The following is a 15,512-nucleotide window of genomic DNA, read 5'->3' as shown; positions in this document are numbered from 1 at the left end:
TTCACTAAATACTTGAAAAATCAAATTACATTAAGGAATCTATTTACAAATATTTAAACACTGCATGATTTGCAAGGAATTAATATACATCCACTTCACGTTGAAGATCAATCGTTTCTTTTTAGACTACAGGCCTGTTAGTATTGCTTTAGTCTATTAGATTTTTTTTCTGCAATTAAAGATTCGACTGTATAGCACTGACTCTTGCTGTACCTGCAGGCTTTTTTCTGAATAGTAAGTCAGAAGGATTACCTGATGAAGATTATAGAGTTTTACGATACTTGTTTGCAAAGAACATTTTCAGTGTACTGTTTCATTTAGACTTCTTCTGTAGAAAGCTCTTGCTTGAAGTAGTCCAGGAACAAAAAATCTAGAATGGCTTTTAGAGAATAGTTGTAGTTCTGATTGTTTGTGGAATGGCACAGCACAAAACAAAACCTCAGTAAAGTTATAGAATCATTAGGGTGGGAGTGGAAAACTCTGTCCAGGAATTGATTGTTGGCCCTGCAGTTTGCTCGTATGAATAAACTGACAATCTTAAAAAATAAAAATATACCTATACTACGTAACTCTGATAACTAATAAATGAATATCTGAGCTGTGCTCAGTAATGTGCTGTTTTTTCAACAACCATTACACATGTGGGGCTATTTTATTTTTTGTACAAGTGTACCCAAGGTGCCATGGTTAGACTTTTGTATTTTCCTCTCCATAAGTGTATTCAGGCATACTGCTATGTAAGGAAATCATTTTTGTCTTGCTTTACTTTCCTTGATGTCTCAAGTATTCCAGTATCCCTTTACTAGTTTTCAAATGTCCTTATTAAAACTGTCTTCATAGGGTCTTACATGGTAAACTCACTTTACCAAACAAAGATTTAAATTAAACGGAAACTTTGATGCTTGCTGTAGTAACAGAAAGGTGATTCAAATGCTTACAGTCAAAAGGGCTGTTCAGGCATCTTTGATCATCTGATGAACAAAGTGCAGTGGTTGTTAAGAACATGGAGAAAATACTGCATTCAGCTAGTGTTTATAAACAAGTCATGGCATGTAATTTGAGACAGTTTGGGATTTTCTTAGCATAGCTGTTGTGCATGTGGTGAATATTGCAGAAATCCAAACTAGAGAAGAAAACCAAATGGAGAAATGGGGTCAACATACTAAAGCATACTAAAGGCATCCATTTCCAGCATAGAAGATTCCTCTTCTGACTGTTTCTGAGAGTGCAGAGTTTCAGGCTTGTACATTCTGCAGCTGTTTCTGCTAATGACTTATCAGTCTTTCTATTATAACAGGAGTTACCATGCTGCTACTTTAGCTCTATGCTACACTTTAGTTATAAGCTGTCTCCAAGTGCTACCTGTATTCCCCAGTTAAGTATTAGCTATGTTGAATGCTGTTCTCTCTACTGAATACAGATATTTATTTGGTGTAGGTTCTACCTGCTGGTGGTGTCAGAGGCAGTAATTCTTAAGAGTAATAGGACAGTAAGATCCTTCTGATATGGAGAATTTCATGCGTGCTTTCATCAGCCCTTCACAAAAAAGGGGCACAAAGATGCGTTAGGGTATGGAAGGAGCAAAATAAAGAGTCTGATAGCTGTCACTTGCTAATAACTTCCAGTAGAGTGATAGTCTAGAAAACATCTTTAGTCATCATCAGATGCATTACAGTATGTGACAGCAGAAGTCCATGCCTCTGTTATTTTGATGAACCAAATTCAGCAGCATGTAGTGGTAGATATGCAGACTGATAACTGACCTAGGTGGTAGAAAAATGTCTGCAAAATGGGCATTTAATTGCAAAATACTGGAGGAAAATACGCACACAAAAAAAAACAACAGAAGTAAACAAAGCAACTAGCACTCCCTGTAGTATGTTTCACATTAAAGCTAGATTTGTAAAATCCGTCAGAAAAGTGTGATTTCTGTCTTATTCATATTTTAGTTATTGTGGTGTTTAGCTTTATCCAAAACTATTTCTTTAAAATCATAAAATGAATATAAAATGTATGTGATAGTTAACATTATTTCAGTTTGACAGCGTCGTGAAGTAGTATTGAACTGAGATTTTACAATGTTAAAATAATGGAACACAAAAACTAGATTGTAATACATGCTTTTTAATATTTGCTTTTTTCCCCTCTAAGTTACATTTTCAAGCATATAAAAAAGGGGCTGTTTTCAAGTTTACTGCAGTTAAATGGAGAAAATTCTACTAGCAACATGAAAGTTGAGATTTGTTAGTACTTTCACATGAGCATCAGCAAAGGGGTAGGCAGCAGAACAAAGCTAATCTGATTACACGACCAGTTAGCAAAGGGGCAGTCAAGGACCTGACATTAATATACATTGGACTTTGCTCAGAAGTGTTAGAGTTTGACAGTTATGTACTGTGTAATCGTTTGAATATTGTGTATTGTTTTTGTACTGTGATTACATTGTTATGTTCAATATATAATTCTGGAGGCCTTGGCAGCAGATGAGAAGTAATGCGTCAATGAGATTTGAACCTTGGCTAAGGTAAAAACATGGCTGTTATGTACAGTGGCAGCTGTTTATGAGCCTCAGCTGTCAGTGGACACTTCATTGTGTGTTTCAAGTGTGAGGGAAGGGATGAGTGGGTACCTCTCTGTAAGCAAGGTGGCTTTACTTCTACAGCGAGAAGAATTTCATATGGGATCTCACTGTGCACATGGTTTTTGATGCAGATGAGTAGGATGTTTCTTATCACCAGTTTAATCTGATCTAGTCTCATCACTGGGAGGTTTTTTTTGTTGGTGGGTTTTTTGTTTTTGTTTTGAGTCAAAGGTCATCTGCTTTCCTCTGTTGAACCTAACAGTCTTTTTGAAGGCTGTGATTTTAGAAAATTCAGCTTTTATGGTTGATCTTTTTTTTGCATGGTATCCTGTCTTCCCAAAGTAAATGTTTCTCCCTGGGATTCTGTTATACTGCAACTGAAATCAGGAGATTTCTGCCTAATTCACCCTGAGATATGTGTATCCGAGATTAAGGCTTTCCATCTTTGGGGTAAAAGGCATGTTTTACCTTGAACAGAACTGTATTGTGATTGTGGCAAACGTTTGGTAGTGGGGAGGCAGCAGTGGTGGCCTCTGAGAAGAGATGGGGCCGCTCCATGCCAGATAATTGGTCCCAACTGGCTCTGCAATTCTGCTGGCCAAAGCTCAGCCTGGCAGCAAAGCTGGTGGTTCTTTTGTGAAAACACATTTAGGAAAGGCTAAAGAAGTTACACGGTGTGGCAGCTGAGGGAAAGAGAAGCAAAGAAAAAATGCAAAAAGCAGCCTTGTAGATATCCTGCTATTGCCACTTGGATTTGGAAGGGACATACAAGGGCTTGGGAAGATGAGATGCAAGGTTTACTGTTGTTAGTTTGTACCATATATGAGACAACAATGTCCCATGACTCAGGAGACAGATGAGCGCTACCCCTGCTACATGTGAGGAGGAAGGGCCTGACCATGTCCATCTTCAAATTACATGAAATATTATTCTTTGTCAGTTAGTCAAGATAAATGTTAAATTGCTGTGACTACAGATATGCTCTCATTAAAAATGTATTTCTGAATCCCTACTCTAGAGGAACTTAGGGTGCAGCCTGCCTTGTGAATATTCTCTTTGAATTTTAAGGCACTTCTGCCTTAAGTGTCATCCAGACAGCAGCTGGATGAACTTAGTATTAATTATGGTAGTTACTGAAATCAACACACAAAGAGTTTGAGTAGACCATATTAGTTGTGACCTAGCAGAGATAAGGAAATGTGCCTGAAATGTGTTGTGCTACTTACATACCCAGTGATTACATTAAGATTACACGAGCATGTTTTTTCTTCAAAGTTTGATACAGTACATCAGGTTAGAGTGGCTGCTTGCATCTGTGTAGGTAATGATTTGGAGTTGTGATCAAGCCAAAATTAACCTGGGAAAAGACTGGAGAAAATACAGAGAACATTACCAGTTGTATGCTGTTACCCGGGGAATCACCCATGATAACAGACCTGTGTGACCACATACAACTCAGCTAATGACACATTACTCCACAGTAATGTGATTGAGGAATTGCAGCAGGATGTGCTAGGAGCTAAAATCTAGCCCATGACATCAGTGATCCCATCATAGCCAAATGCACTCCCCCAGCAGTTTTGTCATTTCTTATTCTCTCTGTGGCATTAAATGCTGTTCTGTTGTTGTTGTTGTTGATTTTTACGTAAGTGACATTAACAATAGAAGTCATTATTTTTTTTCAAAGCCAGTATTAAAATGATCTGTAAAGTTGCTGTTATAAGTGGATGTTCTGACAAATTCATCCAAAGTACAACTTGGGTGAGGGGACAAAGAACTTCATTATTTATTGCTCCCTGCAGACCACATGGATGTAATCACATTAAAATGAAGTGAAATTCTAAAGGTATGACATTTGTGTGAGTGCATTCTACGCTTAGTTTGATCAGTATATCAGATGTTTGTCAGTTTCTATTTCCTTGAATTTATGCAGGTGGTAATGTTTGAACAAAGATATGCTACAGCAAAGCACGTATTAATAAATACAGTACATTAAATGTAAGACAGAAATAATTGTTCACCAGCAGCATGGACAGAAATCTAAATAGAACTTGTTTACTTGGGAAAGAATGCCAGCAACTTGTTTATTTGACTTTGAAGTACTTGAGTGAAAAATGATGCCAGCTGGATTTGTTATGTAAAGAAAACTTTTGACAGATTTTTTAGTATTTTGGTCTCAGAAGAACAGGCTTTAGATTGTTAGCAGTGGGAATACTTGTGCTGTACATTTTCATGATCTGGCATATAGTGATGCTATTAGTAAATTTACAGAAAATAGGTGTTCCTGGAGAAATGAGTGGCTTCCACTGATTTCCATGCAGTTTTCGAAGTGTTCTAAACCAGGTCAGACTGGCTGTTGCTTTAAATGTGTGTCAGTCCTAGCACAAAGTAGTTGTTCTCTAAGTCTGAAGCGAGCTCTTGTAGGTGATAATATGCAATTCATTCATCACTCTAGTAAGCTGCCAAGTAACAGTGCAGTAGTTTTCTCTGTACTTCTCTGCTTGATGACGTGTCCCTAAATAAGAAGCTGTTGTACTTGCAAATGTTTGTGAAGAGCAGAGATTTGCAGTGTTCAAGTAGATGTATTTAATACCCAAATTAGTAACTGAAATGTCATTAACCACTTAAAGTTTTTAGTTGATTATACATTGACTTGAATGAAAACCATATTTCTCTGCAAAGAGCTCAGTAGAGAAATACTTAACGCCTCTACAAATCTACATAGTCCAGAAAAATGAACCATTTCTTTTTGTTGTTTCCTTTATTTTTGTCCATTTCCTTGCACTGTTCTAAAAAATATCCCACTGTCTGTCCCCAATGAGACTCCCAGTTTGAAGCCATATTAGCCTGAATTACATATGTAAAACACTATTTCTTAATAGCTTTTTAAATAGCAATTAGTCATATTTTCATATATATCCCAGATATGGGGTAAAAAATAGAAACTAAAAGGTATCCTTCTAAAAGCTCAATCCCTTATGTGCTGATAAAATCAATAGAGGGTACTGTTTTATCTGTTGTCTCTAATAATTGAAGTCTACCTTTAGCGTTCTAAAGCTGAATGCTTTTCCTAGAGTCACTTTCAATCTTTCTACTGGTAAGTGAAGGCACTGGCAGCCAGTGTTCTGCATTTTACATGTTTTAAATAAGAGGAAAGAAATACCCACCTTCTAAGGCTTAGTGTTTTAAACGTATCAGAGAACCTCATGTGGTAAGACAGATTGGTTTAAGTTTTTCTACAGAGACAGTGAAGACCAAGATGATACAAATACTGATCTGTGCTCTCTCTTTAAAGAATACAAAAATAGGGAGCATTAGAAGATAATTTTAATTCAGCCATTCCAACAGAAAACCCAACCTTCATTTGGCTATTTTGCCAGGCAAACACCACTAGGCTCAGCTTTTGCAATATTAAGCCTGAAAAAAGGTTCAAGCTTGTTCGGTAGAGATGTTTTTTGGAATAAAAAATATACTGACATTCTTCTACAGATGGTTGGTGTGTATGAGTGTGGTTAAGTCTGCAATTGCCACCTCATCTATGGTGCCTTCTGTAGCATGGATTATTCAATTGGCCACACAGTGCAACACGCTTGATTTTTTTTCCAAGTATTGAGATTGGTGACATTGCCAAACTGTTTAGTTGCACCCCATAACCAACTGGTAGATAAATACCAACAAGTATCTGTAGATGGTTACTAAGGAAACATGCATATCAACATGCAAATATTAAAGATGCCTCTCGTGAGCATAATCACTTGTTGGAAACACAGTTGAAAACGCTCAATTATTTTAGCATGTTTAAATCTTCCTGTATATTGATAAAGTCTATGTAATTTGAAGGAAACAAATGGAGTGGCTGAAAGCAAAGGTAATATAAGTGGTCTGTTATAGTTGGAATACACAGTAAGTACCTCATTTAATTTATCGCTGTTTCTGACTGAGAATGAACTATTCAGTAGCACTGTAACATTCACTCAGTTGGAACTGACACTGAAATTCTGATTATGGAAGCAACAGATACAATTTCTACATCTAAATGCTCAGGAATGCTGAGGGATTCAGTTCATATTCTGTGCCATTTAACGCGATCACATTAGTGAATGTTTACAATACTAAATATACACATACATATATATACATAGTCAAACCTACACTGTAATTGAAAACACAGGCTTGATTGTTGCTTTCAGTTTAAGTCAGAGGAACTGTGGATGCTTATAAAGGAAATCTAGTTGAGTCAAATCTAGCTCACCATCAAGTGCTCTGTTATGCTGCAGTTGCCAGTTTAGACTGGCTATTGCAGTAGCCTGATAACTTTGTTCCCCATTCCTTCGCTAAAAAATATTTTAACCACTGGGATAACTAATAAGTAACAAATTCAACATACTGATATATGTATACAGTGTAACTAACTTTTTTTTTTTTTTTAAACAAGATTGAGCTCTTGAGAACTTAGAACAAAAAATTCTACCGCATTTACAACACACTACAAAGAAATGTTGGTTGGCTGACAGCAACTCAAGTGCTCCAAGTTTGCATAGACTAGTTAAAATGATCTATATATAAATACCTGTAAAAACTCCATTTCATTCTTGTATGAGCATAACCTTGAAAGGGTCAGAGTAGGATTTATTCTAGAAATTTCCAAGACAAGGAATTTGCTATCAAGCATGAGCTAATTCTGTTAACTTGAGAAATCAATTTCACTTAAATGTTTCAGTACAAGGAATCTGTAAGGTGTAAAAGCATGTGATTGAAATAATAACGTGATTGGGGTCATCTGACATATTCAAGGACTGCTCAGTGTTGGTTTGTGAGTCCATAGATGTTTCTGATCATTTTATCTCAGAACAGGAGAGGCTTTTGGCAAAAATATTTTTGTAGGACCAAGTCTTTCATAATAATCTTAGCTTGGAAATATTGTGCCTATGTAAGTATGCATTTAACGTAAGATAATGCAAACGAAGAAGGAATTTAGTTAACTCTACATGCTTTTTTCCATAAATTTCAAAGCACTGGGAAAGATGGATAGAGGCATAACAAATTTCAGACAGCTTGTACAATTGTATTTTCATGCAATAAGGATCAAAAAGTAAGTACTGACAATGATCTTGTTCTTCGAAAATGCGTGCTTATAACTGTTGTTTAAAGCAATGGAATATGTATGTGTAATGTACATATGTGTAACTTTTCAAGGAGAATCTTCATACACTAAGAATGAAGTACACTTTCCTGTCATTCAGAGGCTGTTATAACATTGCTCATTAACATGATGGATTCATTTTCAGGTTCATCTCCAAACTGTTAGTCCTTCAAAACAGGTGTGGAGTGGAAGAAATCAATGAGAAGTGGTCAGCTTGTGAGTTACAGTCGAGGTACTGCTCCTGAGCAGCCACCTGTGAGTCCTGTTGCTGAAATTGCCTTGAGGGGACTGGCTGTGCTAATGGAAAGGCAGCTGTGGGAGAGCTTGAGCTCCAGTGGAAACAGGTCACTATGATACACAGCAACATACACATGCCAAATTAAGTAGTAGGAGTCCCCTGTCTATGACCTACTCTCCAAACTATGCCATACACATCTTCTGGCTCTTGGCTGCAAACTGTTGCCATGACCTGTGGAAAGTTGCTATGCTTCAGACTGTTTACACACTCATTCTTGACTGCACTTCATATTTCAAGTTAGTGTTCTTTTTTTTGTTGTTGTTTTTTGTTGTTTTGTTGTTTTTTACAGCTGGGTGAAAACAGTGTTTGTTCCTCAGCAAGGATTATTTCTGTGTCAGGTAAGTGAATTCAATAAAGCTTGTCAGGTTAGCTGAAATAAAGTTTCTTAAAAAGAGAAACAAGAACTCTGCAGTTGAAAAGTCTTGTAAATACAAGAAACCAAAAAGATGAAAGCTGCAATGTATGGGATAGATACAGTGGGTATAATACCATATTAATACACGGAACAAAGATGATGGAGTAGATATTCAAGATCCCTGTACACTGTTGTCTACCAAAGTGTTAAATCTACTTCTTTACTAGCTTTGGCTGGTGGTGCAATTGGTTCTTCTTGTGTATGGTAGGACAGCTGGATAGGCAGGGTGATTTCTGGATTTTTTTTTTAATTCCTCCTACAGCTTTACCTGTATTTTAAAGATGATTGCTTGATCTGCTACTCAAGAGTAGTTGTAAAAGGCCAGTTTCAAACAGGGTACCTTATAATGAGTTTAGTATTGCAACCATTTATTGTTACATACAGATTTGCACTTGAGAACATCAAGGTACTTAGCAGTCATTAAATCTTTACTATCCACTAAGCATTTACTCAAGCCCTCTGAGTAAATCCCTGACCTGTCTTCTGCCTGTTTGTGCCAGGCAGAAGGGCCACACCGATGCAAGGGCTGCCAGAGCTCCAGATGGGCTTGGGATGTACCTCACTCGCTGAGGCCATCACTCCAGCACAGATCTGTTGTATAGGGATGGTGGGGCCCAGAGGGCCCCTGAGCCAGGGACACCCCAGGGGAGGAAGAGCCCCATTGGGAGCTGGCAGCACTCGAGGGTGTGAACAGAACCACTGCCTACATGGACAGAGGCAGCCTGGGGAGTGCTGGGCCAGAGTGAGTGGTAAGGATATGGGTGGGAGGATGCCATTAGGAGGGACAGGTACTGATCTCTGGTGACAGAGACAGGATCTGAGGGGACTGCATGGAGTTGCATCAGGGGAGGGTCAGGTGGAGGTTGGGAAAAGTTCTTCACCAGAGTGTGGTGGGCATGGAACAGGTCCCCAGGGCACTGGTCACAGCCCCAAGCTGCTGGAGTTCAGGGAGCATTTGGACAAAGTGCTCTCAGACTTTGAATTTTGGGTGGTGCTGTGTGGAGTCAGGAGTCAGACTCAATTTTTATGGGTCCCTTCAAACTCGGGACAATCTATGGTTCTGCAATTCTGTGATTCCCTGGTGTGATGTTCCACAAGAAATAAATAAGGCTGGCCTAGAGCATCCCTCCAAGATCTGTGTGAATCACTTTGCTTGAAGCAGGAACTGAGCTGCGTTCTGGGTTTGTCTGCAACATTTGTTGGTATCTGAGCATTGATGAAACTGATACAGCATACTAAGGGCCCTCTGGTGAAATATATTGGGACTTTCTAGTGCTCCTCAAACATTTCACGCAGAGATAGCTTGTCATTTTCACTGGATTTTGAAAAACAAACCCACTAGAACAATTATTTCTGTATGTGTTACTGTCATGTTATTGCATATTTACACTGTCCAGTTACTGTTAAAAATAAGAAATTATTATTTTTATAAGGAAATATGCTACACAAAACTGCAAAAATGATAAAAATTTCCTGCAGTGTCCCATCTCTCATTTCAATATTATTTTCCAACACAATTCCTAAATTGGTTAGTCACGCTACAACTTCTTAGCTTAGCCTACATAAGAGGTTGCTGTGAGCACTAAGCAGCTAAAAAAACAGTAAATGGAGTTATCACTCCTCTGAAGCAGCAACTAAAATGAAAAAGTTGGAATAGCAGTGTTTATCTGGTAATAGGATCGTATTTAAAATTCTTTCTGTCTTCAGATTTTACCACATAACATACATGGATTTCTTTTTACAGTGTGCTGCCTCTTTTCTATAATTAGAGAAAACATTTAGAAATTGCAATAACTCTTTCTCAATATCTGTACAAGAAAGAAAATGACCAAAAAAGGGAGTAAAGTCTAGTCTAGGAAGGAGCACAGCTAATCTAAACATCAGCCAAAATGTGCAATTGGGGGAAAAGAAAAACACATCTAAATGTCATCCCTTCTCCAACCAGATCCTTTTGATATCTGTGTTTTGGTTTTGTTTTTCAAGCTCTGCCTTCGCTACAGATTTCCCTACTTGGAAATATTATTGTTTGAGATCACTGTTCAGCAACAGCAGATAAAGCTGTGCCAGGCAACAAACAGGCCCAGGATGTAAAAGTTTACAATCACTAAGGAACATGCATGCTACAGACAGAGGCTGCCTTGCCACGGAATTATTCAAGTTCATCTGCCACTTCAGTAGTGTCCATTGCCATGTTCTGTTTCTATATTTAGTAGACACTTTTCAAATAAGAAGACTGTGGCAAAGATTCAACTTAGAAAGCTGAATTGTGAACTGTCAAACTTCTTGGTTAGTGTCCTTATTATAATTTCACCCAGCAATTCTCTCTCTCTAAGTAAGGAATTAACTTTCCAAGTTTCATGAACGTAACAAAAGTTACAGAGCTCTGAGTTCATGAAACAATTTATGTCAGGAAGAGACATAGATATAAGAAATCAAAAGGATTTCTGTAGCATAAGGAAAACACAAACATCACTGCATTGCCATTTATTGTTAGATTTGAGGAAGGTCTAGGCATACAGAGCTGCAGCTCTGAGTATAATGCTACAGCCTACAGAGCCAACAAGGACACAAAGGCACAGTATCAATTACCAGAATCAGATGGCCCACAGTGCTCTCAGATGATAGTTTATTCCCATATGAATGAAAACAACATGCTAAAAGCAATTTACTTATTAGGGTTTTGGCATCTTTATGCCAAAGCTTTTTGATGGGACCATGCTGAGTTGGAATGGGGACTTAACATAGCAAAACCAGGGGATGGTCCTGTTTTACATTTGTGGCTGTTGAAGATGACTGGCTTACAGGAAAGGCTTTTAGGTTTGAGAACAGTGTTGAAGACTGCAGGCAAAGAGTGCTGGTCATGCGGTATAAGGATAAGGTATTTTGGCAAAGGAAATTGGTTTATCATTAATTCCTTAGGAGGCTTAGGGTCATGCGTAAAACTAAATTTAGGCTGATAGCAATGGCCCAAAAGTGAAAGTATTTCTTTAATTCCTGCAATATCCAACTACAGTAACACATGTATGCTCTCTATTGCCCCTTCAGCCTTTGACTCTTTTATAAAACACCAGTTTAGAGATGAGAAATCCATACACCACTCAAAACTGGCAGTGAACCATTTACTTCTGAGCTTGAAACCAAACCTTATGGTACTTACACAGTCCTACTTACATAGTCTTAGATCTAATGATGACCCATATCATCCTGTCTACAAACCTCACTCTGTCTACCCCTCACATTTTGGTAGCATCCATCAATAAAAACTTGTTTTTCTATCCCTGCTGCTCCTAACCCACAGAACTCCAGAGTCACAGCCAATCTCCACTTCTAGCTCTTATCTCAATCTTGCAGGAACCAGAAATAAATCACTTTTCAGCCTTTCTTGTTTTATCTCTCAATGTTAGCCCTATATCTATATTATAGTATAATAATCACAGTCAGAAACCCTATAGCCACCTAAGAAACAATCCAGTTTGTTGAAAATCCAAGACATTCAGTCCTCGCTTACTAGTTTGCCAAAACTGCCCCTCATTTTTTAGATAGAGTCTGGAGACCCACAACTAATAAACAGTCATCTACCTCTCTCAGTCCCAACGCTTATCTTGAGTGGGTTTTTGAGGAAAGTGCAGGAACTCAAGCATGTCATTCCTTGCTATTTTTAAACTTAATCCAACAGCCAATGTTGGTGCGTACAAAATGGTTATGGTGAAATATGGAGAAGAAATTTACTAAATTACTTTTACAGCTAGTATTTTGCACAAGACTAAAATTTCATCTTTTATTGCTTCGCCTGCAGGTCTATGATGAGGGTTTGGTACATAAAGAAGCTAAGGTTTTTTAGAGGTACATATATGTTGCTGGTGTTTTTACATTAACAGCCAGGAATTAAATTATCAGATGCATTGTTAAATTATTATATGCATTGCTGGATCCTGCAGCGTCTTAGCTCAAACGGTGCCTGGAATGAACAGCTGCGTATCACAGAATTATTGTGATGGGAGAAGACCTCTAAATCGAGTCCAGCCATCAACCCACTACCACCATACCACTAAACCACATCCTTCACTGCCACATCACCCTTTTCTTGAACACCTCCAGGGATGGTGACTCCACCACCTCTCTGGGGTAGACAGAAGATGCTTTTAGGGCTACTATCACGCTTCGGGTAGAAAATCTAAGTTTATCATTACTCTCTTATGGCCCATAATACTAAAATGAAAGTGTATCTACAAAGTCAGGTATTTGAAAGATAATTATGAGATACATTACAGGTAGCTTGACTGTAAGGTTGAGCGAAAACAAGGATTATAAAGTATTGCTTTGTTCTGCAAAAGCAACAGTGCTAGGAGGAGGTCTGGTGCTAACAGAAATGCATGGAGGACTGCCAAATCCCCTTCACTTTGGTTATGTCTGCAACAGTGGTGGCATATCACTTACAAAAGTTGAATCAGGATCAGTGAAAATGAGCTCAAGCATTCTTAAAAATAAATTTGGCAGTACATACTCTTCAGTGTGTCATCACCACTGAACACAGGAAACAAGCAGCCACCTTTTGAGGCAAGATTTCTTTTGACTCACTGAAAGGCCTTCATCCTGTTCCCAGAACTTGACCTAAATAAAGTTACTACTTCTCTGTTTCTGTCTTTAAACACTTCTGAAATGGGTGTATTCAGACAAGGACTGTCCTATAAATGGTTGGATCACATCCTTTCCCTCAGTCTTTGCAAGCCCTGAATATTGCTACATGTAGGAGTTGCCAAATTACAGCCAGAAGGGCAAGCCAGAATGCAGGCAATAGGGAGCTGCAGAATTTTAAAGAGCTGTCTACCACCTGCTGCCCACCCCCAATCCCTCACATTTCTGGTCTCACCATGGCTGGCATCTGCCTGCCCAGAGAGAAGGTGTAACTGTCCTGAGCACTAAGCATGTTACTTGGGACCAAACCTTGACACTGTAACGCTGTAGGTATAGCAGTGATTTAATGAGGTGTTTGCTGTACTAAGTTAAGTCTCTCCACAGTAATTGCAGCAGCTTCATTTAACAAAGCAGTAACACTTGCTAAAGTCAATATACGTAACGTGCAACCTTTTGCAACCTCAGTTCATTATTTACCTGCTGAGATAAGTCATAGATGCATTGAATACCCCGAGTTGGAAGGGGCCCACAAGGATCACCGAGTTCAACCCCTTGGCTCCACAGAGCCCCTCCCAAAATCAAACTCTATGAGAGCAATGTAAAACAACTCCTTGAACTCGGGGCCGTGCTCACTGCCCTGGGCAGCCCGTTCCATGCCCACCGCTCTCTGGCGCATAACCTTTCCCTAACCCCTAGCTGCCCCTCCCCTGATACAGCTCCATGCCGTTCGGTCGGGGGGTGGGATAGGTTGAGTTGGATAGGGTAGGGCTCAGCAGTTCAGATTTTCTGCCTGACCACTTTAGGACTAACCAGAGGTTAAAGCCTATTAATGAGATAATTATCCTAAGGTCTCTTGAGCACTGACCAACCACCTCGCTAGGACCCTGCTCGAGTGCTTGGTCACGTTATACCTAACCTCTGAGAGGCAGACAAACCCTTAACGCGCGGGCGGCTCCGAGACGTCCCTACCCATTCCCAGCCGGAGCGCCCCGCCCGCCCCGGTCCCCCCGCCGGAAGTGAGGGTGCGGGGCGGCCCCTAGCGGCGGCACGACTTCACTCCCCCCACCCCGTTGCCCGCTGCCCTCAGCCCGGCACTGCCCGCCATGCTGTTTCGCTTCGGCGTGGTGCTGCCGGCCCGCATAGCGGAGGGTGGTGGTGCGCTGCTGGTGGCCGGCTCGCGACCAGAGCTGGGCGAGTGGGACCCGCAGCGCGCCGTGCCCATGCAGCCGGCCCGGCCGGCCGCGGCGCTGGCCGCCCAGGAGCCGGTTCTGTGGTTGGGGGAAGTGCTGCTGTCAGACGAGGACACCGCCAGCCCTTTCTGGTACAAGTTCCTGCGGCGGGAAGGCGGCCAGCTGCTCTGGGAAGGTAAGGGCGGGGCCCGCCGCTCCGCCCCGCTGGAGCGGGCAGCGCGGGGTGGGGGTGGCAGCTGTCGTAGCGGGTCGGGCTGGGCAGCGAGAACTCAGTTTCCGTGAGGTGTTCTTGTAGATGCAAGAGTATGAAGCTGTACATTTACCTCTTGTCGCTGAGGACAGGGTCAGACTTGGTGAATAGAAGGCAAACGATTAAAGAATTCACTACGATTTTAGCCGGTTTTGTAGTCCATGTAGAGAATAGCGTGTTATAGGGCAGTTACTCCTCATCCTTTTCAGGGGTGCATATCACCCAGTTAAGCGGCCCTTCTCAGGTGGTGGAAGTCCAGTCCTTGGAAACACTCAAGGTCAGGCTGGACGGGGCTCTGAGCAACCTGATCAAGCTGTAGGTGTCCCTGTTCACTGCAGGGCACTTGGACCAAATAGCCTTTAAGGACCTCTTCCAGTTCACGTGATACTGTGATTCTGTCAGAGACTGAAACCTGGATATCATCTCAACTATTGAGTTTGTTCCAGTAATGTAAAATTTACATCTTCAACCACTATTTATGTCGTGTACTAGTTTTATTTATATAAATATATTTATATATATTATTATTTATATAAAACTATTTATAATAGTTTTATTTAGTTGCAATAAACAGTATACTGCACCTTAAAAAGCGTTTTGATCGTGTCTTTCTTTTGCAGACATAAGGAAAGTGAATTTAAGAAATAAAAATCTCAGCATCTGTCCCATGAAGCAGAATTGGGTCTATTTTTTTTTTTCTTTGAAGTTCTATTGGTATATAAAGAGGTCTTCACCACACAGAATATAAAAATAATATATATTTTTTAAAAGTATTCCAGACTGTTGAGAATCTGTAATTGTAAAGTGATGGTTACTGTTGAGTTCAGAACTATTGTTACCTCAAGTTGGTTGTCTATACCTGGGAGTGCATTTATTAAGGGTAGTAGATTCTGTTTGCAGTAGTGCTATTAATACAGTCTTAGAATTAAACTGTGTGGAATTTTGTTCTTGTCATTGTAAATGCTCAGCAGTTTGAGTGAACTGCCTAGCTAGAATGTTA

At 39.9% G+C, this 15,512-nt stretch overlaps 1 protein-coding gene across 1 annotated transcript in view; it reads left to right on the top strand.

Moving 5' to 3' along the window:
- Nucleotides 1-62: 62 nt before the first annotated feature.
- EPM2A (EPM2A glucan phosphatase, laforin) overlaps nt 63-15,512 on the top strand; it is a 52,221-nt gene continuing 36,771 nt past the window's right edge. Inside the window, exon 1 of the mRNA XM_085216978.1 lies at nt 63-14,437. Within this exon, the coding sequence (XP_085073104.1) occupies nt 14,176-14,437 (262 nt within the window). The 5' untranslated portion in view covers nt 63-14,175. The remainder of the gene's footprint in view (nt 14,438-15,512) is intronic.

The sequence above is a fragment of the Meleagris gallopavo genome, chromosome 2 (assembly GCF_905368555.1).
Source record: "Meleagris gallopavo chromosome 2, MGAL_WU_HG_1.1, whole genome shotgun sequence".
NCBI lineage: Eukaryota > Metazoa > Chordata > Aves > Galliformes > Phasianidae > Meleagris > Meleagris gallopavo.
Note: the sequence above shows the minus strand (reverse complement) of the source record. Positions and strands in the feature narration are given on the sequence as shown.